Source organism: Lontra canadensis, unplaced genomic scaffold (genome assembly GCF_010015895.1).
Source record: "Lontra canadensis isolate GAN:19392208 unplaced genomic scaffold, GSC_riverotter_1.0 scaffold61, whole genome shotgun sequence".
Classification (NCBI taxonomy): Eukaryota; Metazoa; Chordata; class Mammalia; order Carnivora; family Mustelidae; genus Lontra; species Lontra canadensis.
This window is the reverse complement of record NW_022631055.1, coordinates 12,688,702-12,711,823: the sequence shown is the minus strand read 5'-3', so window position 1 is coordinate 12,711,823 and position 23,122 is coordinate 12,688,702. Positions and strand designations below refer to the sequence as shown.

At 38.1% G+C, this 23,122-nt stretch overlaps 1 protein-coding gene across 1 annotated transcript in view; it reads left to right on the top strand.

Moving 5' to 3' along the window:
• The window catches only part of SRBD1 (S1 RNA binding domain 1), a 46,318-nt gene extending 24,956 nt beyond the window's left edge, over positions 1–21,362 (top strand). Inside the window, exons 6-7 of the mRNA XM_032877980.1 lie at positions 16,613–16,797; positions 20,472–21,362. Of these exons, the coding sequence (XP_032733871.1) occupies positions 16,613–16,797; positions 20,472–20,761 (475 nt within the window). The 3' untranslated portion in view covers positions 20,762–21,362. The remainder of the gene's footprint in view (positions 1–16,612; positions 16,798–20,471) is intronic.
• Positions 21,363–23,122: the final 1,760 nt, after the last annotated feature.

The following is a 23,122-nucleotide window of genomic DNA, read 5'->3' as shown; positions in this document are numbered from 1 at the left end:
ATATTTTGTCCCAAGTTGTTCTTTACTTCTTTATTTTCTCATTTAGTGTCTTTTCAGGAGCAGAAGTTTTGAATTTTGACAGTGTCTACTTTATCAATATTTTCCTTTTATAGTTATTGTTTTCCCTGTGCTAAGAAACTTTTGCCTACCTCGAATCGTGAATATATTTCTCAGTGTTTTTTCCCAAAAGCTTGATGCTATCAGCTTTTACAAAGGTCTGTGTTACATGTGAGGCTACATTTCATGTATGATTCGAAGTAGGGGTCAAAGTTCATTTTCCTTTTCCATTATGAACATTTACTTATTTTGGCACCATGTTAAAAAAACAACACAACTTTTTTTTCCTCCATCCATTGCTCTGGAGACTGTTGAAAATCAAGGGACTATATGTGGGTCCATTTCTGGCTCTGTTTCATCTGTTTATCAATTTCATACTATCTTGATTACTGTAGCCTTACACTAAGTTTTGAAACAGTGTAAGTCCTCCAACTGTTTTTTTTTTTTAATATTGCTCTATTCTAGATGATTTGCATTTTCCTATGCATTTTAGAGCTTATCAATTTTCATTAAAAAACAAAACCTGGTGGGGTTATGATTGGGATTACATTGAATTACATTGAAGTGATTGTAGAAGCAGCAGATGTCTTCATAATATCTATTGAGTCTTTTGACCAAGAACTTCTATCTTTTCGCTTATTTTGGTCCTTCATTTCTCTCAGTAGTATTTCAGAATTTCCACTGTATGGGCTTGCATGTCTCTTATTAAATGTATTTTATATTTTTCAGCACTATTATAAATGGAATTTTTAAAAATTTGTTTCTAATATATAAAAATACAATTGATTTTGCCTAGTAAATTTGTATCTTGCAGCCTTGCTAAGTTCACTGACTAGTTGTAGTAAGTGTTTGTAGATTCCTTAAGTCTTCCTGTATAAACAAGTTATCAGCAAATAGATGAAAGCTTTACTTCTTCTTTTTTTAATCTTAATGCTCTTTATTTCTTTTTCTCATTGCAATGTCTAGGACCTTTAGTACTGTTTTGAAGAGTGGTGAAAGTGGGCATCCTTGTCCTGTTCTCAGTCTTAGCACATGGTTCTCATTTTTTTATTATAAAAAAATTACGGTCTCGTATTATAGTAATTATATTTTTAGTGTTAGTTATTTAAGAAGATGAATATGTGCTGCACATGTAAGAGATTTTATACACTTCTTAAAAAAACTGACATCTCCTTGGGTACTAAATTAGCATTTTGTTACATGCAAATCAGTGTCTTTTTTTTCAATGTCTTTTTTAGTGTATATTTTTGTTTGCTTTCATGATATGATTCTAATATAGTTCATAATTTTTTCAACTTACTCTCTAATGTAGGCACAAATTTTTTATTTCTGCATATCTCTCTTTTTTTTTTAAAGCTGAGTAATACTCCATCACATGATTGAACTGTAATTTATTAATAGCAGTACTAGTAGTGGTTCCTTATGGTGGATTCCTAGAAGAGGAGTTACTCTGCCAAAGGGTTTGAGAGTTTTTGTGGCTCTTGATATACATTGTGAAGTAACATACTAATTTATAATTACCACCAGCTCTGTTGGAGCTTGAGCGATCTTTAATTTCTCCTGTTAAGCAGGACTTTTTTGCCCATTTTTACATAGGCCACTTTCTGTGTTTAGGGCATAAAAGCCCTACCAATAACTTCACCCTTCTCTGTGCTTTCCTTTTAGAGCAGCCTTGTCTCTTAGAAAGAGGGTGCTTATGGACGATTTCATGGGAAATTTTGTCTACATGAAGTTCAACTCCCAACCCTTAAATCTGGCAACAGAACTAGTAGTTTATCTAATTAAACTTACCATCCCCATTATCTACCTTGGAGCTGTGATAGTCATTTCTGGCTTTTAAGCATACTCAGTATGGACATCATCAACATTACTCAAGATAGGTAGTTCATACTTTCATATAGTGTTACACAGTGTCTTCCTGGGGAAGTAAAGCTCATTAAGGTTATGATTAGATCATCATTAGTCTGACCTCAGTTCTGTAAAAGGAAGTCCGATTACAGTTAAGTTCACTTTTAATTACATCAGAAAACCAGTAGGAATGTAATGGTTTTCATGCTCCCCTACCATAATGTCACTCCCAGAAATACACCAAGATGTGAAGCCGTTAAGTCTTTTACTTTTGTATTTATGGTATTCTCCCTCACATACTGTTTTAGAAAATTGAAGGCATATTTTTTAACCTGAGTTAGTTATTTAGTGTTCTTTAAAAAGCCTACCTTTTTAAACTATTTTTATTACTTTTTTGAAGTTTTATTTTACCAGTTTTATTTACATGTAGGGATTCTCTATTAACTATTAAAGTGCTTTGTTGTGTGAGCTGGAATTTTTTCTGACTTGTTTACCTTTTTTATCTCCTTGTAATGCTATTTTGTTTTTGAAATATGAATATTTAGTTTTTATGAAGTACACCTATTTTTGTTTTTATGGAAATTAGTCTTCTGTTATGATAACTAATCTCTGAGGTCAATTCAGTATTTCCCATACTTCTTTCATATTCTTTATGGTTTTGATTTTTACTCTGTGAATTTTATAGTTGATGGTTATATTTATTACTTAGAATGTATAGAACACTGTGGTAGGGCCTGAAGAATATAAAAATGAATAGAGGGACTTCATGCTCTCAAAGAATCTACTAAAGTAGGCTGAAACTATTACTTTAAAAAACCGTAATAGAAATCAGTAGTCGGTGCCCTTCATGAAACAGAAATGACAGAGACATCATTTCCCAATGGGGTTGTCAAGAAAGGGCAAGAATGACTTAAGGCGTTTGGACTGAGAAACTGAAAGGATGAACTGCCATCATCTGAGATGAGGAAGGCTATGCTTGTAGCAAGGTTTGGGGAGAGACCTGGAGTTGAGCTGAAGGCCTATTAGGTTTGAGCCATCAAGTAGGCAGTTGGATACATGAGTCTGGAGTTTGGAAGAGTGACTGGGCTAAGGATATAAATTGGAGAGTCTTGTGCTTATGCAGGTCCTTAAAGCCATGGATGGGAAGAAGTCACCATAGGAGAAACCAAAGTTTAGTTCTTTTCTTTTTCCCTCTTCCCTTTTCTTTTCTTTTTCCCTTTCTTTTTCTTTTCCCCTCTTCCCTCCATTAACAGTGAGTTTCTACTTCATCCTCCAGTGTCTCTAGTATTCATGTTATTTTTGCCATTCATATCCAGTAAGTATCTTTTACACCCTTCATTCAGTCTTTAGCAAACTGTATTGAATGTCCTTTTAAAATATACCCTGGTGAGAATTTTAAAATATACCCTTTTATAATATACCCACTTCTCAACTCTTGTGCATTCCTCTTAGTCTCAGTCACCATCATCTCTGCCTGGATCATGACTACTGCAATTAGTCTAACAGGTCTCCCTGCTCCTACCACTGCCGAGCCAGATAGTCTGTTCCTAGCACAACAGACAACTAGATCCTTTTAACATATAAATCAGAGTGTTGTCCTTCTTCAACATAAAACCCTGCTATCACTTCCAGTTTCACTCAGAATTGAGACCAAATCCCGATAAGAGCTCCCAATGCCCTTTTGACCTGATCTGTTTTTCCCTCCCTTGCTCATTCTGCTCTAGCCATGCTGGCTTCCTTGAACATCCTGTGAACATGCCAAGCCTGCTCCCATATTAGGGTCTTTACACTGTCTGGTCCCTCTTTCTGGAACACTTTCCCAGCAGATATCTGCCCAGCCAGCTCCTTTACCTTCTTTACCTCACCAAGACTGCTCAGGTGCCACCTTGTCAGCAAGGTCTACACTGCCTAACCTACTGAAATTTGCACGCCCTTACCTGTAAGCCTGGTAATTCTGATCCCTGTTACTCTCTCTGCTCTTTCTCTTTTTCCCTCAGCACTTAACCATCTTTATCAAACTTTATAACCTATTTATTATAATAAGCTGGTTGTATCTTGTCGGTCTCCCTGAGAGCAGGGATCTTTGAATGTATCCCAAGGTTGCGGAAGAGTACCTGGAACACAGCAGGCACTGAGAAGGTATATGTTTAGTGAACATATGAGTGAATAATTCTTTCAATACTAGCCTCAGTTAGTGAAAAACAGTAGTGCCATTAACCATTCATTATGGGACAAGAGAGGAAGACTGAGCCTTACTATTCATTTGTTGTTTTTGTGCAGGGCTGGTGAGCATGATGCGAGAAGAGGGAGTTATGAAGGGAGGGAGAAAAGAGGATACAAGTTTCAGTTTTAGATATATTAAGTTTGAGTTGCTAAAATGTTCATTAGAACATCTCTTGCAGGCAGATGGAAAGGCAGACCTCGGGCTTAGGAGGGAGGCCTGGTCTAAACATGTTGATATGTAGGATTGGACTTAGCAGTGGGAAGCGAGAGGTAAGGAGTCATGTGAGTGGACGCACTCATCCAAGGAAGCATGTAGAATAAGAGGAGAAGATGGCTAAGGTCAAAAACTTGAAGATACCTACATTTAGAGGGCCAGAGAAGGAAGAGAAGTCAGAGAAGATAGAATATGAAAACAAAAGTCATGAAAGAAGGCGAGTAAGTTGATGGTATCAAATATGACAGAATGGGTAAGCGGTTAAAAGATGCGTTGACACTTAGGGAGTCATTAACTGAGAGTAATTTCAGAAGAGTGGCAGAAATAGAAGCCAATCTGTAAGAGACAAGGAAAACAAGCAGTAAGAATTAGAGACTGATAATTCTTCTGAGAACTTTGGTAATGAAAAGAAGGAGCCATGTGATGGAAGTCCAGGAAGATAAAGGTGGTTGTTGCTTTTAGCTTATGAGAAGCAGAGAATGTGGAGACCATAGCAATAATAAAAACCTCTGTCACCAAAATCAGAGGAGCAAGTAGTAGAGACAAGAAAGATGCTAGAGACATTCATAACATTTTATAAAGCTAAAAGACCTTGTTCATTTAGCTGTCACTCTTCACTCTTTACTGCCACATTTAGAGGTGAGGCAAGTAGGACGCAGAGAGACCAAAAGAATGCCAAGGTCAAGAGTCCTTAATAGCAACCTATGAGGAGCAAGGGTGGGGAGAGAAACAGAATCAAGGGATGGAGGAATAGCTTAGGGAAGTTTGGGGCAGGATGAGTAAAGATATTAAGACATCTAAGGAAGGGGCTTTTAGGGTAGCTTTGAATTTTTCAGAGAAGTAGGCAGTAATCAGGTAAAAGATTTGGAACAGAATGGCTTCAAAGGATTACTGAAGGAAAATCTATCTGTAGCAATAGTAGGTTTCTTAATCCCATGTTCCTCTCAAATCTCCTGTAATATGGATTCTGTATGTTTTTTTCATTGACATTTCCTAAAAGTCTTGCATTATTCCTTACCCTCTTTCTTACTTAAAAATATCTGCTGGCAGCAGTGGGTACATCTCTAAGATGAATATGCTCTTCCTGCCCTATACCCAGTTCCTCTCCTAAAATGAGAAGATACCAAATGTAGTCACTATCAAGTTGCTTCATTTGAATGCACATGCCCTTATTCTGAAAAACAACAGAAGGAAATTCTTTTAATGCAATATTCAGGAAATACATCTGCAGCAGAACAGCATAAAATTCTACACACTCTATGTGAAGAATTCATTTCCTACATATCCCTTAATAAAATAAATAGGCAAAGTTTCCTTTAATGGAGGAGGTAATGTTTTCTCCAGAGGAAAGGAAGAGTTTGATTTCAGCCATGTGATGATAGAGAATAACAGTCAAATCTAACATATTCTGATACTCTCTTTTTTTTCTTTTTGGCCCTTAGGAAGCACACATAACACAACTTGTTACTTTTCTGTGCTAACATACCATCTTTAAGGGTATAATATCCTTAATCTGAAAGATCTTTATGATTACATCTAAATCTGGCTCCAAACTAGTTTTTTAAATTGTGACTAGTTAAAAGATCAGGCTTTAGAGCTAGTTGAGAGCTTAAGATTTGGAGTGCCATAGATCTGGTTCATATATTGGTTCTATCAGCTGAGTTATTTTAGGTAATTTACTTTACCCATCTGAGACTCCGTTTACCTTAAAAATTGGGAATAGTAATATACCAGCCTCAAGATTGCTGTAAGGTCAAGTAGATGATGTTTCTAACATGCCTGGCAATGATGAGATACTCAGTGAATGTTTGTTGTTTTTATTGGACTATTGACTATTCCCCAGACCTGACCTGAACTATATTTTCCTGTTTCTGACCCTTTAAACATCTCTTTTCCTCTTTCTAGTGGTTGAAATCTTCTCAAAGACCTAGCCCAAATGTCACCTCCTGCATGAAATCTTACAAAGATACCCCATCTGGAAATGAGTTCTTCTGTATACAAATTCCGTGCTTCACAAAGGCCACTTACTAATTATTGCCCTGTGTTAATGGTTGTTTGTAAGTTTTACCCTATTTTGGCAAAAAATGAAATGTCTAGCTTAATTTCAATCTGGGTATTTTTTTCTTTAGTCTAAACAGGCTAAGGTCAATGCAGTTGCGTAAGCAAAATTGTTGGTAGAACATCTAGATCCTCCTTTCTGCTGTCGCCTATCCCACAAGTTGAATAAGTACTTCAGAATCCCTTGTGGATTGAAGGCATTTTCAGACCTCCCCAAACTGAATTCTCTGCTTTCCCAGAACATGTGTGCCCAGAGCCTTCCTGGACTTTACAGACTACAAAACAGAGATAGAACATGAAAGAGGATTACTTACATATTCTGTTATCATCTAGAAATTGTCACAATGTCCTTATGAGCGAGTGATTTCATTATGTGGGATGATATGGGCCATGAGGAAAATTGCTGCTATATTATCAGCAGAATGAAGTCCAGAAACAACCAGTTTAAGTGTTGCTGCTCCCCCATGCCTATGTATTCCATTTTGGTTGATCCAGAGAGTCAAAGACAAGTATGTGATTTTTCCTTTCTCTTGACTGAGGTGCTCGGAGGTAGTGTGTTGTGCTGCAGATAATGCAGGTTTGTACATGTCACAGCAAGATCTGGCATTGTCCCAAAGAATATCCTGCATTGAGAATTTGGTTCACTTCGGATAGTTAAGCTTGAAGGTTGTTACATTCTTGATTTAACTTGAAAAATGCCAGCATTCGCTTTGATAAAGCATTCACTCGGATTTAATTGTTATTTCCATTTTGGCCATTATGGAGGCACTGAAAAGACTAGTTTCTGTAAGTAGTTAGTAGCCTGCACAGCAGGACTGTGACATGCAACACCATTCTGACGGATTAGGCAATTGTGTTCCGAGAATGCTTTGTATCAGTAGCTGTACTGGGCAGTATCTGCACTCTCATCTCCGTTATTACTGTGGATGCACCAATTTCCAACCCTTACAGTCAATGCTGAAAAGTATGTTTTCAGAGCAGAAACAGCCATGAATTTAAAATTCAGGTCTAAGATAGGAATAATCATACAACTGGACAAAATATTTACTTGAGGAGGGGGGAGTCTTCTATACAAAGGCCCAGTAATGTTTATTCTTAATTTACTAAAAACTCGTATCAGATTTTTAAGAACAGAAGTTGGTCAGTGGGCACAAACTTTCAGTTACGCATTAAGTTCTGGAGATCTCATGTACAGCATGGTGATTATAGCTGTGTTATAATACATACTATGTTATGTACTTGACAGTTCGTGAGTAGATCTTAGATGTTCTCACCACATAAATGCTAATTATGTGACAGGATGGATGAGTTGCCATGGTGGTAATCATTTTGTAGTTATGTAAGTATATGGAATCAACTGGTTGTATACCTTACACTTATACAGTGTTTTATGTCAACTGTGTCTCAGTAAAGCTGGGAAAAAGAGAAACAAACAAGAGTAAAATTAAGCCAATAGATACACAGAATTCTGTGATGAGATAAATGGTTAAATGGATCCCAGCCATTCTCATAGTCTAAAAGTAGTTGGGGCTAGGGTTTGGGGAGGCGCTGTAGAGGTCCTGCCTTGCTCCCTGCCAGAGAGCTACAATAAGTCAAGCCAGAGAGTGACAGGTGCCCCGTGCTGAAGACCTTCAATGAGTGAGCGCATCTTAACCTCTGTTTTTTTCCCATTCCTGTTCAAGGATTTAGCATATCAGAACTCTTCTTTTAGAATTGCACTCAGGGTTTTGTCATACTCTTCCCAGACTTAGCTTTCTGCCCAACAAGGAAGGAAGTCTTTCAGCTAATAAACAGGTATAACGCAGGGAGTTTAGATTGTTCTTTTAAAAAAAAAAACAAAAAACACAGCAGCAGCAGTATAGCAGTGACATTCACAGATTTGATATTCGTAGGTTTGACCGGGAGCAACCCAGAAGGCGCATGACTTGAGGTGATTTGTAATTTTTCTGAGCAATAAGTCACTTAGCCTACTGAATATACCTAGCACACCTTTGCACATCTAAAATTCACCACAGTTTTCTTCTGCGTTCGCATGCCAGCTAACTTCTGCAATGATAAAAACATGTTTCTTTGTGGGAAGCTTGCCTGAAAAGAAACCCAACTACAAATTCTATATAATAAGTGAAGATTAGGTAAACAGATGTAAGAAATTATTTGCAAATTTGAAAGGTCTTACATTTTTCTGGACTTGCCCACAAGAGTTGGCAGCATTCGGACATGAAAATTAAGGCAGAATCGTTGCTGACTTTTGGTAAGTGATATGTCTTAGCATGTTTATCAGTCAGTTACCCACCTCCATAGCTCCTATGGAGCTATGATTAGACAGCGGTAGACGGCCTTTTCAGGAAGAGGCCCGGCATCATGAAAGGGAAGCCAAACCTAAACTATAAAGATGATAAATGGGCAGATTATAAAGGTGATTTTTTTTTTCTTCTTGTTCGTAAAGCCCAAAAACATCATACTGTAATTCCCAGGAAGTAGCATTTATCATATTTTCAAAAGTGCCTTCACAAAAGAGAAAAACGATGAAAGAGAATCTACCCACTTGACTAAGCTGTGGGGTTCTTAGCAACTGGCTGTCATGTCTCATGTCTTACGTGCTGTTCCAACCCCCACTACCCTGCCATGAAGTTCAAGGAAAGGCTGGTAGAGAAAACTAGGAAGTTGAAGAATTCTAGGTATTGCCTGACTTTCCCCTTGCTCCTTCTGGAAGCAGTATAATACCAGACTGCCTAGGTTCAAATCATGCCTGTTTGAGCTGGGAAAGTGATTTAACCTCTCTGTACCACAGTTTCCTTGTCTGTTAAGTGAGGATAATAATAGTACCTACTTCATGGGATGACATGAATTAATATATCTAAAGTTCTTAGCACCCGGGGCAAAGTAAGCTATTGTTGTTGCTGTAATTATTCTTACTGACGTGTTGTTAAGTTCATTTATTTATTTATTTAGGTAATCTCTACGCCCAACATGGGGCTCGTACCCATGACCCTGAGATCAAGAGTCACATGCTCTTAGAGCTGAGCCAGCCAGACGCCCCCTTATTGCTGTTATTTTTGTTGTGATTGCAGAGGAACTGTCAAGCTGAGCCATTAAAGAAAAGGGGGGTGTGGTTTACAATTGTTGGTCTCCCAGGGAAAAATTGTTTTACCATGTGATCGGCTATAATTTGGGTCATCGAACATTGTTAATTACATTAACACTGGGTCTTGGGACTAGAGAAAATGTTGTGGTTTCTCTGCTTCGTATGTGGAGCAGCCTTTTAGCACCCAGTGGAGGAGGAGTGGCCGGGAGTTGCCAGCCAGCCACAGCGATGTGCTTGCTTCAGTCTCTCTCATCTCCAGAGTATTGGCCCTCTCCTTCTCTCCTCTTCTTCAGGCTTAGATCACTCAGTCTGGAGCCTGAAACTCAGTAGGGTATTGATTTAGTGTCCCATTATCTCCCTCCTCCCTTTCCCATCCTGTCTCACTATGGATTTTAACGTTAGCCTGTCTTCTAACTTTCTGTGTGACCATAAGCAAATTACTTTGACCTCAATTGCATAGTCTTTAAATGGAATAAAAATGTCTCTGCCCATTCAGAAGCAACCAGGGGTTTTATGGAAATGACAGATGTTAAGCATTTTCAAATCCTTGAAAGGAGGATTCTTTGACAGGACCAAACTCATTGTAGAAATGCTGTTTTCCCAAGGAAAACAGTCCTTACTCTGATACCTAGGCTTTATACCCTAGTAGTGCCAGAGTTGTTTAATTCCAGCTCCACCATCTAGCCTAGTGGTTTTGAGTACCACTTTTTTATTTGCCCTCTTCTTTCAAATACTCACAAGCACTAATCCACGTTATGGCTTTACAGCCAGTAAATTAAATTATATGAATTCTAAACACAGTGTTTTTGAGCTGTAGAGAGTCTACAGCCTTTGAAACCACTAACTTAATTTTGTCCAACTCTTACTGAGTAACTCAAAAAGAGCCAAACTTTTTCCTTTTGAATTTGGTTTGAAAAATAATAATAAATTGTTCCCAGGCAGTGGTCCTGGGTGCCAGATTTTATCTAGGACCGAAATCTTCTGTCTGCACTGAATATTCCCCAAAGTAAAGGGTTAAGGAGTGTTAATGAAGAGATGATCTATGACAGCTTTTACCTTATCTACAACCTTGTGGTCTCAGCTGTGTGACTTTGGGCAGATCATTTAATCTATCAGAGTTTTGATTCCTTTATCTGCAAATATATCTCCACAATAAATTTTTGAGAGAATTAAATGAAATCATCTTCATTGAGCACTTTGAAAGTATGCTTATCTGCATATAAAATCCTACCCCTTAAAAGAACAGATGTAAGTGGAAGAATATTCTGACATACTGTCATTGCTTAAAATAAGACTCCATAAGCTCATTCAAGGCACAAGCTCTGTTACCATCTTCCATAGTCTTCTTCCACAGTAAATGAATGCTTAATAAAGAAAGCTGAGTATGCTTTTCTAATTTATTTTTTCAGATGCTTCAGAATGCTTCAATTTTGTCACATTCCTTGGAAGAGCCTTGATATTTTAGCAGATTTTTATCATTTAAGGGTATGTGTATGTGTGTGTTTAAAACAACCAGACTCAATGGAAGGAGGGTGATCAAGCCGAGTATATAGGGTTGTTGGGGTTTTCTCTGGTTCTTTTTATTGGAGGGGGGGTGTTGTTGTTTTAAAAATGTAAGAAAATTAATTTTTCTTTGTTGCTTATCAATTTATTTCTAAAGCTGTTCCTAAAAGAGGATTTTAGAAATTTTTAGGGTAGTAATCACATCATTTCAATACATGATACTTTCCGATTTTTATGTACTCATGCTCATTTCGATGTATATGTATATACTTTTGGGTTTTTTAATTATAGTTTTAATTATCATCACACAGTGTACCATAACCTAGCAAGTGGGTCTGAAATAGGAAAAGCTACATAAAAATCAATACTACAGGGTGCCTGGGGGGTAAGTGACTCTTGATTTTGGATCAAGTCATGATCTCAGGGTCCTGGGATCCAGCCCTGCGTCAGGCCCCGCACTCAACAGTGGGTCTTTTTGAGGATTCTCTGACTCTGCCCCTCACCCTGCTCATACTCTCTCTCTCTCTCCCCCAAATAAATGGATAAATCTTTTTTAAATCACTACTGCTTACTCTTTGTGGCACTGCTTATTATTTCACTGATCTTAGATGTTTCGTGTGGTGCAAATATATAAGCACATTGTAACTGGCATTTTTTTTAATAAAGCCAATTCCCTATACTAAACTGCTAAAATAAAACAGCTAAGGATATGTTCTCCTATGTACAATTAATACAGCATGCATGCTGTATCCAGTTTCTGTGCATGTACACCAGATCTTTGAAAAAGAAGGAAACATTTAGTAAGTTCTTCAGAAGTTAGAAGCAGGTAACAGTCTGATGCTTATAAACCAAGTCTTTTGGAAGACAAACTGCATTTCTTAATCTATGACAGCTTCTTCCTTTCAATTCCTCTTGTTTTTGTTTTTCTTTTGTTTTGTTTTCCTGCTACTCATAAATGCAAGAGTGTATTTAGATGCCAGGGTGTGTTTAGATGCAGGAAGTGCTCAGATGCAGGAAGAGCTCCAAAGACCCTTCACGTGATACCAAACCAATGTGGGTAAAGATGTCCCCGGCTGCTGCGTGGATAGCTGCATCCCATTTAAAACTATACTCTCACATTAAAAAGTCTGTAAGGGCTTTCAGGACAATTCCTTTATCCTTTCTGAAAGGGTTGCATTATTAAAAGTTTATCTGCAGTTTTCAAAAGCCAGTTAGCTGTAAGTTCTTGTGAAAAATTGCTTGCTGTCAATTTCTGTGGTAGATTACATTCTCAGGAAAGCCATTTAAACATTGCCTTCACTGACCTACCAGCTTCTGCAGTGTGGTACGTTGTTCCAATGTCCTTGCATTCTACATGGATTTATCAGTACTTGTATATTTTGCACAAGCAAAGATTTTTTTTTAAGGATTTTGGCCCAGTTCAGTGTCTTGGTTTCACAAAGAAGTTAAAAGTTTGAAAAGATTCTTTGATGATTAAAGTGCAACTCACGTTGCTGCCCCTTTGACTTGGCTGCTGAGACAGCAGATGTGGTAAAGCCGGCACTCTCTCTTTAAGCTGAACTAAATGTGCGCTGCTGTGCATTCCTGTGTGTAAATTCAGCTCCCTGTAGGTGGTGTGAAAGGAGCAACGGGTCTCTCTTTTTTTGCCACATTGGAATTTATATTTAGTCTTTAATATTAAGACCAGTAGATTTAAAAATACATGTTGAATCTGTGGTTTTGGTGTTAACAGATTATTCCTGAACTTCATTTGTGTCCCACCACTTACTCTATAGTCTCAGTTAAGAGGTCCGGGTTTCCTGCTAGAGTACAAGCTCTCTTTTTAGATCACTGAGCATCTCCCTGAATTACAAATTATGACCTGCTTTGTACCTGCTTATTTATAAAATGACTCTGCTCTTGCATTGAATGTTTTATTTATTGATATAATTACAACTGAGTAAAACTAATGGATAAAAGTATGAAAGTCTCTCTTGGAACTGTTGAGAATGGGTAGCCAGCCATAGGCACCTTGCCCTTACAACGCAGTTCTTTCTGCTGTGTGTTGGGCGCCCCCCCCCACAAGCACGTGCTAATAGTAAGTTGTTCTTAAAGTGATGGGCTTGCATTACTGTGGTTCTTCTGTGCTCTGTGGGGTCTCACAGTACTTTAATGTACAGAACCCCATCCTGGGTTCCCATACCGAATGGGTATATCTGAAGTCTTACAAAGCTTGAGAATTTCTTATTCTTTGGGAAGGATCTTACAAAGACTTTCTCCAAAGGGGAAAAGCATTGCATTAGTAACAAGTTCCTGTAGAAAATATCAGAGATTTTAGGTTATATAAGCATTCTCCTTGAAAAACTCTCTGCTGCAAGGTCTGTATTTTAACTTTGTGCAGATGTGCACTAAAAGGACATGATGTGCTTATTTGTTGCATTTATGCTACTTTCTTACTTTAAGTAAAATGGATGAAATTACATATTAAATAAAAACAGGAGCTCAGGCCGCAGTCCTTAGCAAGCTGAAAAAGCCCTGCAGAAGATGGAGAAAATGGAGATGCAGAAGATGGAGAAAATGATGCTATGACTTTAACAACTCATCAACTTTTGAGAGAATTGTCTACATAAGCGCATTTATGTAGTCATTTCTTTGTGGAATTTATCGGTATTAGCTGTCTCCTGTTTAAAACTAATCTGCCACTAAATCATGTTGGTGAAATGTTGCCAGAAGTATTATGTTTTATATCTTAGTCTAACATATCACTGATTTTGACGTGACTGCAGTTATAAACGGACACACACTGATGTGTATGGCATGAAACTGTAGTCCGTGAAAATAGCTGTGCGGCCTTGGGCCAATTATTTAACTTCCCTGAACCTCAACTTTCCTTTTCTGTATAATAGGACACCCAGCTTTTAGGATTCTTGTTAGGATTGAATGAACACCTCTATCAAGCACTCACCTAATGCCCAGCACTTACTTGTAGGTACTGGGTTCCAAGCTTTAAGAAAATGCAATTTATTTTTATATGGTATTTTCGAGGCAGAAAGCATTTTATATTGAGTGTGATTCAACTTACCCAATTCTAAAATGAAACTCTGTATTGCATGTTACTTATCACCCTTAATTCCAGGGCCAAAATTCAGAAAATTCAGAATAAATTTTTCTTAGGCTCTTTACAGATTGCATGTTTCTTGAGTGATTACCAGGTGTAAAGCATTGTTTCCTGTCATTTACGGTTGAATATATTTGAAATCTAGGAAGGTAGAGGTTGATCTGAATTTTGTTCCCACTTCATTTCATAGTCCCTCCCCTCTTTGGTTTTTGCTATTTTCCTTTTTCTGTAAGCCCGTTGTAACTTTAAGAAAGTTTTCAAAATAAAGTAGCATTTGACTTTGTTCCATAGTCATTTAAAAATAGGGTTGATCAATATGAAGCATTAGCTAGGAGCACAATTTGGTACTTTTTTATCGATTTCAGTTACCAGTGCCCTCGGGCTTCTGTATGTGAGAACGAAAATGATATATGAAATAGGCACCCAGGTTAAACAGACCAATTTTCTTCTTACATCTGCAACCACTATAAACAGAATTCTTTATATGGAAGTGACTTTGGTAGCAGTTAGTGTCTCTCTCTCTTTCTCTCTCTTTCTCTCTCTCTCACATACACACACAACCTTAAGACTCCAAACAGCCTCTTGAGCCAGTGTTTTTGTTACTGAGGCCAAGACTTATACAGTGATTTGGGAATTTTCTGCCATTTAGTTAACTTTCATTAATTATGAAATGCCATTCGGGGTTATAGATTTACAGCCCATGAATATGCTTTGGCATTTTAACAGTTGATTGTAAGCCAGAATCTTGAGGATTTGAAAGATATTCTACTGGATAGCTAGTTGCAGACCGATCAAGCCAAGAGGATAAATACCAGGGAAGCCTGCTCAGCAGGGCATGCATTATTGAGAAAGTTGTGCAGAGAAGTTGGCTGTGGGCAGAAGTTGTCATGTGTCATCTGTCCCGTCAGAGCTTCAGCAGCTGTTCCCTGTCACCAGGGCCCTTATGTGCTACTGCTTGTCCAATAGCAGTAACAGACCCTGGCTGCCTCTCCGTTGGGCTGTGGAAGCCATGGACACACAGATTTACATTGTATGTCTCACTGGCCTCCAATTTGAACAGAAGCTCATTCCAAAAAGAGATACCAAGCACTAATTCTTTGGTCTTCTGTTAGACTACTAACCAAAATATATTCTCAAGAGAGTTAGTTGGGATTTTGGAGAATCTAGGTTTTTGACTAAATATATGGTTGGAAATGTAGCAAGATTGTCCATTTGAACCCAAAAGGATGCCCTGAGTGAGAGATGAGAGTGCGTTCTCCACCAGATGCCAGACCAGGACTGCATATAATCACTGAAGAGGCTCTTCTGGTTGAACACAACAGCCTAAAGACTGGAAATGAAAGCATTCCTTTCGTGATAATGTAGCAACCTGCCAAATGGGATACATCCCAGTTCTGATGACGGACAAGCCTCCAACAGTTTCCTTTTTCCCTTCTTGTATGCCAGAGACATCCTTAGAGGAAAGGATTTGAGGGCATTAGTATCACTATCTGTCTGATTACTGTGTTGACATGTTTAAAGTGCCATTAATCATAGGAAATGGAACTTAATGATGTCGAAAAATACCCAGCCAAGAACTCTCAAGAAAGTAAGCTACAGCCCAATATTCAGATGAAATTGAGAGGGGAAATGGCTTAACCCTTTCTTTTTTTCTTAATTAACTTATTACTGAATTCCAAAGCTAAGTAATTCAGAGGCAGCAAGCAAGGGAAATGGTAAACATTGCAAAGGGAAATGGAGAAAGGCAGATATTTTTATTTTGTGAATATTGCAGCAATAATTTATACAGTATATAAAAATAATACTCCTCTCAAGATTATGTAATTAAGGTCTAACTTGCTTCCACACCTTCCATTTTTATAAGCAAGTTACTTTTTCTTTTTGATATCCCCTCAAATATTTTTCCTGTGGACTCTTGAATACTTAATATACCTGATACAGTTTAATCCACAGTGAAGCTTTACTGTCAGTGGAATTTGAGAATTAGTAGGCTGACAGAATGCTTGTACAGGTAACTGTCGTCAGAGGTGTTCAAAAGTAAAAAGCAGTGATATGGCACATGAATAACAGATTTTCATTTGTCAGAAAGCTGCTAATGCTTACTGGATATTTTTCTGGACTTTGAAATCATCAGTTCACTGTTTGCATCTTAGCTAATTTAAGTATTTGAGTATTCCTAACTCAAATGTAGGAAACATGAGATAAACATAGGTATCCTTATTTAGAAAATATGTTTGACGCTAAACTCTAATGAACATTCCACTGTAAAGCATTTCTGATGTTGATTTTGAGAAGGTGCTTCTTTGGAAAAGAGCCCAAGAACCTAAGTCCGTCCCCTCCTTTTTTTTCTAAGACAGGTCATTCATTATGCCATGAGACACAGTAGATTTTTAATTAAGACTGATTGATCAGTTGATTGATGATATATGGATCTGAGATGAATGAATTTTAGGGTGACCTGTATAGAGAGTTTAGAAAATAAGTAGTATTATTATTAATAAGTGCTGGGGTTTTTTTGTCCCTGCAGGTTTTTGTCATTCATCAAAGGGACACTGCATGATATTGGAAAACCTGAAATGGAACAAAAAATAAATTCATTCCTTGAAAAGGAAGGAATAGAGAAAATTGCAGAAAGTTTGCAAACAACAGTTCACACCTTACAAGTCATCATAGATGGTCTCAGCCAGCCTGAAAGCTTTGACTTTCGAACAGGTAAATAATTAAATTTGAATAATAGCACCTTTCCTTTACATATGCCACATTGTCTTCTGTGGCCCTCACAACAAACCTCTGCTGCAAGCAAAACTGAAATTATTATCCATTCTGTACATGCAGAAACTGAAGCATCGTGCCCTGTCTTCAAAGTCATTGCAGTTGGTTAGTATCCAGAGCCAAAACAAGAAGCCAGGTTTCCCGACTCCTTGTCCCATGCTTTTTTTCCATCACACTAGACTAAATGCCTCACACATTGGCTGTTGTGTGCACAGAGGCACACACTTTTCATAATCCTTTTGTAAGCTCTTCTTATTTTGTAGGAGCCGGAAGTCCAAGGTAAGGTATGCAGTTCATAAACTAAAAAGTAAATCTTCTTCCTAAATTGCAGACTTCCAAGTTCCTAGATTCTATGTCAGTAAACACATCGAACAAATAAGATACTATCTCTCTGTTGATTTTCCTTCTAATTAAAAGAGCTCTCAGCTTTCAGTGTAGGTAGATGATGAGGGAAGTGTAACAGACATAGTTGTTGAGAGCAATGGCCCAATAAAGTATTAAGGTATTAAGTGACCCACTTCCTAAGGAAATTTGAATAGGAAGCTCTGAGTTTTAAATGAATCTGCACTTGTCTCAGTCTCACAGTCAGCTTTAGGATACCATGTTTAGGCTGAGTTAGGCTCTGTTGAGTGGGTTAGGCATGCTTCTTTGTGAAAAGGTTTAAAGGAGTTTAAAATACACCCAGTAAGGGGCGCCTGGCTAGCTTAGTCAACTCTTCATCTCTGGGTTGTAAATTCGAGCCCCATAATGGGGCTAGAGATTACTAAAAAATAAATAAACTTTAAAAAAAACAAATACCCAGTAAGTTCATTATACTATTCCATCAACTTTTCTGTAAGTCAGAATTTTTTTTTTTTAAGTTGGAAAAAAATATGTAATAAGATCTATGACAAAAATGTGGGAACAGGAGCCTCCAGGGTGGTCCATCCAAAATGGATGTTTCAGTAGACAAGTCCATCCCTGTTTAGGGGCCTGATGCCCTTGTGTGTGAATTCCCTGGGTATTGTTTAGCAGGATACTAAGGAGAGCAGTGGTTCTCAAACAGGGTGGGCAATGAGGCTGGTATGCCTAGGACACCATTAGAAGATGAGTAAGTATGCTCTCTCTAGCTGCAGGCCTCCTGTACTGGGTTTCCTTGATCGTTTTTCTGTCTTGGTGTTGATTGCTCCGTTATCCCGGTTACACTGCAGACTCAGAGCGAAAATCAACATTCAGATTATACGGTTCAATTAAACAACCAGCTGCTAAGTAGAGGTCCTCACCTTGTCATGCCCTTAGTGAACAGAAACACAGATGCACCTGGGCTCTGGACTGAGCTTACCAGTTACTGCAGTGTTTATCATTGTGACAAGTGAAATTTCAAATAAGTCTCTTTAAACTCACTTTGGAATTGACCTTTGCCCTAGTGTAAGTCACAATTTTCAAAATTGGACTGTCTGAAAGCTTTTATTTTAATACTAAAACTATCCCTAAGGGGGAAGGCAAACAGTCATATTTTTTTGAAGAGGCAGATAGTGTTTTGGATGTTTCCTCATTACAGTATTTATAAATGTTACATCTTTCCTTTTCTTCATTTTCTCAAAAGTATTTCCTTCCTTGATGCCTCTTTCTTTCACTGAACTCATCCTGTCTTCTAACAAAATTGATTCTATTTTATTAGCACTCTGGTTGCCTATTAGTTTCTATATTTGAATTCATCAGAAGCAGCCTAGTGACAGCTGACTGATTATGTAGCCTTGGCAATCAAAGTGTTAAAGTTTGCCTGGTACATGGAGGATTTTCTGATTTCTCAGTGGCCCAGGCTGTCTTCAGGAACATGTTAAGTAGTTCCTGACTCTGATTTTCCATGCAAAATTAAACTAAGCAGCTGATCAGGAACCCTTGGGGAATCTATAGCAGCTGGACCTCTATAAGAGAAAAGAATTTCCAAGCATAAAAACAATGCCTATGAGACCTCAGGGACCATCTACCTCTGCCCTGATCAATGACTTAGTTTCACTTTGCTTTGACACAGTGTCTGCCTAGTGTAATATTACAACAGGTTTTTTGCTTTTGGAATCTACTCCTTTGGTGTCAGGGAAAATTGTACAGAATCAATTCCATTTTTTGCATATTCCTTTTTTTATGAGGAAAATGAGATTTGAGGTTTAAAAAGGGTTTGTTTGCTTGTTTTATGGGAAAAGGGTGAATTTAGGGGGAAAAAAACAAAACACTTGATTTCAGGATAGGTGGACGGGGGGAGGGGAACCAAGAGGTGGCCAGTTGTTAATACAACTGTAAAGGATAGCTTTAACAAGTAATCAGGATCAAGCCAACAGCTGTGGAGGAAAAGGAAGTGGGATGGGTGGAGGGAAAATGAGGCCTTAGTAAAAGGAGATCCAAGCATAGAATGTTCTTTGTTATTAGAATCAACATTCAGTAATCCTAGGAAAGGGGGCCAACAAGAGCATGGGAAAATGGAATCCACAGATAACCCAAAAGCCCCATTTAGACTGTTAGTACTACCCTTCTCCCTCATAAAACTTTTTTTTTTTTAAGATTTTATTTATTTATTTGACAAAGATCACAAGTAGGCAGAGGCAGGCAGAGAGGAAGGGAAGCAGGCTCCCCGCTGAGCAGAGAGCCCGAGGTGGGGCTCCATCCCAGGGTCCTGGGATCATGACCTGAGCGGAACGCAGAGGCTTTAACCTACTGAGCCACCCAGGCTCCCCTCATAAAACTTGTGTTGTTGTTTTTGTTTTGTTTTTACTAGAGCCATGATTCCTTGGTATGCTTTATACTCACTTTTGCGGGGGGGGAGGGGAGACTGTTGTTAATGAACAGGGAAATGTACACTGTGGCCAATGAGAAAATAGGGTTGTAAGGAACTTGATAGCAGGGATCTGTGTGTCTTCATCTTTGTATCTCTAGCACCAGTGGGTTACCTGCATAGGAGATCATACCAGGAGCTAATAAATGTTTAATGAATTAAACTGAAAAAGGAGAAAGAAAATTAGGAACTGGCTGATCTGGGTTTCTGAGCTGTAGATAATCAAGAATGTATTAAGTTTTGATTGGCCACGTATATTCAAAATGGATAGAAATTGATTTCTGAATTCCAAATTCGTGGGGGGAAATGGAAGAGAACATTTTAATTTCATCTACATTTGACCAAATGTTGATGTACTTTCTGCCACCTTTAAACAGTTTGAGAATTCAGGTACTAGAAGAAAAAAATCCCAATTTTCTGTCTTTAAAGGTCTTAACTTTCTTATTGTTTGTGATTTGGCTTTATATATTCATTGAGCAATGGTATTTTCTCATCACCTCCTCATAAAGAGGAAAATAAGACTCTGGGCTTCTCAGTCTTTATGTATAGTGCTAATGTTTGCATGCTAATGAGATAGAGTTTGAGGAGAAGAAAAGGAGTAAATTTTCTCGTATTGTTCCTACCAGGTGAATGCTGCTTCTCCAATTAAGGTGCATTTTCCCTGAAGGCAAGCCTGGATTTCAGCTCCTTTTATGTCCCCTCTCAATGCTAACTTGTGGTCTGCGCATATTTACTAATGTATATTGTGTCTAGGAAGTATAGTACCTACTATTTACTCTGTCTTTTTTTCCCCCTTTTGTTACAGATTTTGATAAACCTGATTTCAAGAGAAGCATAGTCTGCTTGGAAGACCTGCAGGTTGGGACAGTTCTCACAGGCAAAGTCGAGAATGCTACTCTGTTTGGAATTTTTGTAGATATAGGAGTGGGGAGATCAGGGCTGATTCCCATACGAAATGTAACAGAAGCAAAACTTTCTAAAACAAAGAAGAGAAGGAGTCTTGGACTGGGCCCTGGAGAAAGAGTGGAAGTCCAAGTACTCAACATTGACATCCCCCGATCGAGGATTACTCTGGACCTCATTCGGGTGTTGTGAGTGTCGCACTAAAGCTCAAACACTGATTTTATTTTCTCATTTCTAGAGATGGGCAAGAATAAGTCAGGTGTTTGTGACTTCTAGGTAGCAGATGAGAAAGGATTCACTCAATATCAAAAGTATATTTCAAACACTTTCCTTACTTTTCCTTCTGAACAAGTAGGAAACTAGCAGCTCAATTTCTTTTCCCCTTAAAGAAAATAACTAATAGACATCCTCATGTGGTTTTATTTAGTAATGATTTTCTGACCCAAATTTTATTTTTTGTACTTCATCTTCGACTCCTTTTGCATTTTGTATAAGATTGTCGTTTCATTTCTACTTGCCAGCTTGCCTTGCTGGACTTGTATGGAATTGTTTTCTTGATTTGAATTGTACAATGTTTCTTGATGTAGGGCAGGCAGTGGTTAGCCCTCCCTTTTTACAGATTTTTTTAATCAGGACTTTTGAACTTGATTCATGATTTTCTCTTGACAAGCAAATAAAAAAGATGCCAATTAGATAGGTCCTGATGTGTATGTAACCATCAAGTGAATGGTGCAGAACATTTCCAAGAAGTTTATATGTGTTGATCCCTACAATAAAGTTCTGTGGATAGTGACCTTGTTTTTGTTATGTTGAGTCAGTGAATGACCTAGGAGTCCTTCTTGATTAAAGATGTGGCACATATTCATGCAAATTTCATCTAAGCCATCTGTGCCTTTGGGCAAGAGGGAAACCTCTGGAAACTTGAAGAATGGCATTCAGTTTGACTTTATTTAGCACAGAAGGCATTTTCTTTCTTAAGCATTAGGACTAAACTTCAAATGGAGAAAGAAATGGCCTTCCTAAAGATTGACTGTAGATCAGGTATGAAGGGGCTAGAAAAACAAGTAGATAAAGCAAGTGACTCTTAACTCTGTTTTTATTCAATGAAGATGGCAAGTATTAGCATGACCATTCAGGATCAAAATTATTTAAATAGAGCCACACTGGACTGGGGTCTTGTCCATTCTAGCTGCTCTGGCTAATTGGCTTAATGGAGTCAGTTGCATGACTAAATGAGTACCTGGTTTTCTCCATGTGTAATGAGTGGAGGATGCTTACTAAAGAGGGTGATCAGTCCTGCTTTTTAAGCCTGGGACAATCCTAGTAAACACTCACTACCCTGGTATTGTACTTCTTTTTATTCCCAAACTGCCCCCATTGTTCATAATAAATCATATGATCATCTTAGTAGTATAGTCCCTTGCAGAGTGGTAAATTGGACTGTGTTTATTGGCAGTTCTGCCTGGTAGCTTGCTAATCTCAAAATATTGAGTCTTCCAACTGGTTGTACATAGATGTTTTTAATACAGTAGCTCCCTTAAGAGTTGTGTAACTCAAGGCTTGTTTTCCTGACAGTTTAATTTCTGAAATGCTTTCCTTCCTTTCTTACTGGTCTTCAAGTGACAATGGAGTTGACCTTCCTACTCCTTCCAGTGTTCTTCCTGGTTCATAATATGTATGTAGATCAGTGATGAGTAATATGTACCCAGAGAGTCTTATTCTGAATCTTGCAATGTAATTTCAAACAAATGCTTTTTTTTTTTAATTGAGACATAATTGGCATGTAACTTTATATTAGTTTCAGGTATACAATATGATTCGGTATTTGTATGTATCTCAAAATAATTACCATAATAAATCTAGTTAACATCTATCACCATATGTAGTCAAACAAATGCTCTTTGGAAGAGGCCTTCTCCTTGGCCACTTGGAACACCAGAACCAGAGCAGTGGAAGCAGCTCCGTTGACCTGGTAGTAAGCCCTTGTAGACACAAGGAGAATGTGATACTGCAGTAGGTTGCATTCTTTGTCCTCTCTAGCCCAAACATGGTGGAAGCTCTATAAGGCCCAGCCTGGGCAAAGTGGGGCATGTCTCATTCATCTTGTACCCCTAGAATGTAGCATGGTGCTTGGTGGTCAGTATGTTCAAATAATCCCAGTCCCTATCCTACCGATAATCCACAATGTGCTTTTGATCTAATAGTCTTTACTTCTCTGGGCCTCCTTTTCCCAAGTTTAAAATGGGGATGACAGTAATAAAGCATTTATTCTCCCAGAATTTTTTGGTGGCCTCCTGAGTACCAGGCATGGTACTGGACACTGACCATACAATTATGATGGAAAAATAGACATCATCCCTACCATTATGGAACTTAGAGTCTGCTGAGGAAAAAAGAATCATTAACCAAGAAATCACATACAAATATAAAATTACAAGCAGGATGAGCAATATAATGGTGACAGCATGTAGTAGATAGGTTTACCTAGTCAGAAATGTCAGAAAATGTTTCAGTGGGGTTTGCCTGAAATGTGAAAGATAACCAGAAGTTAAC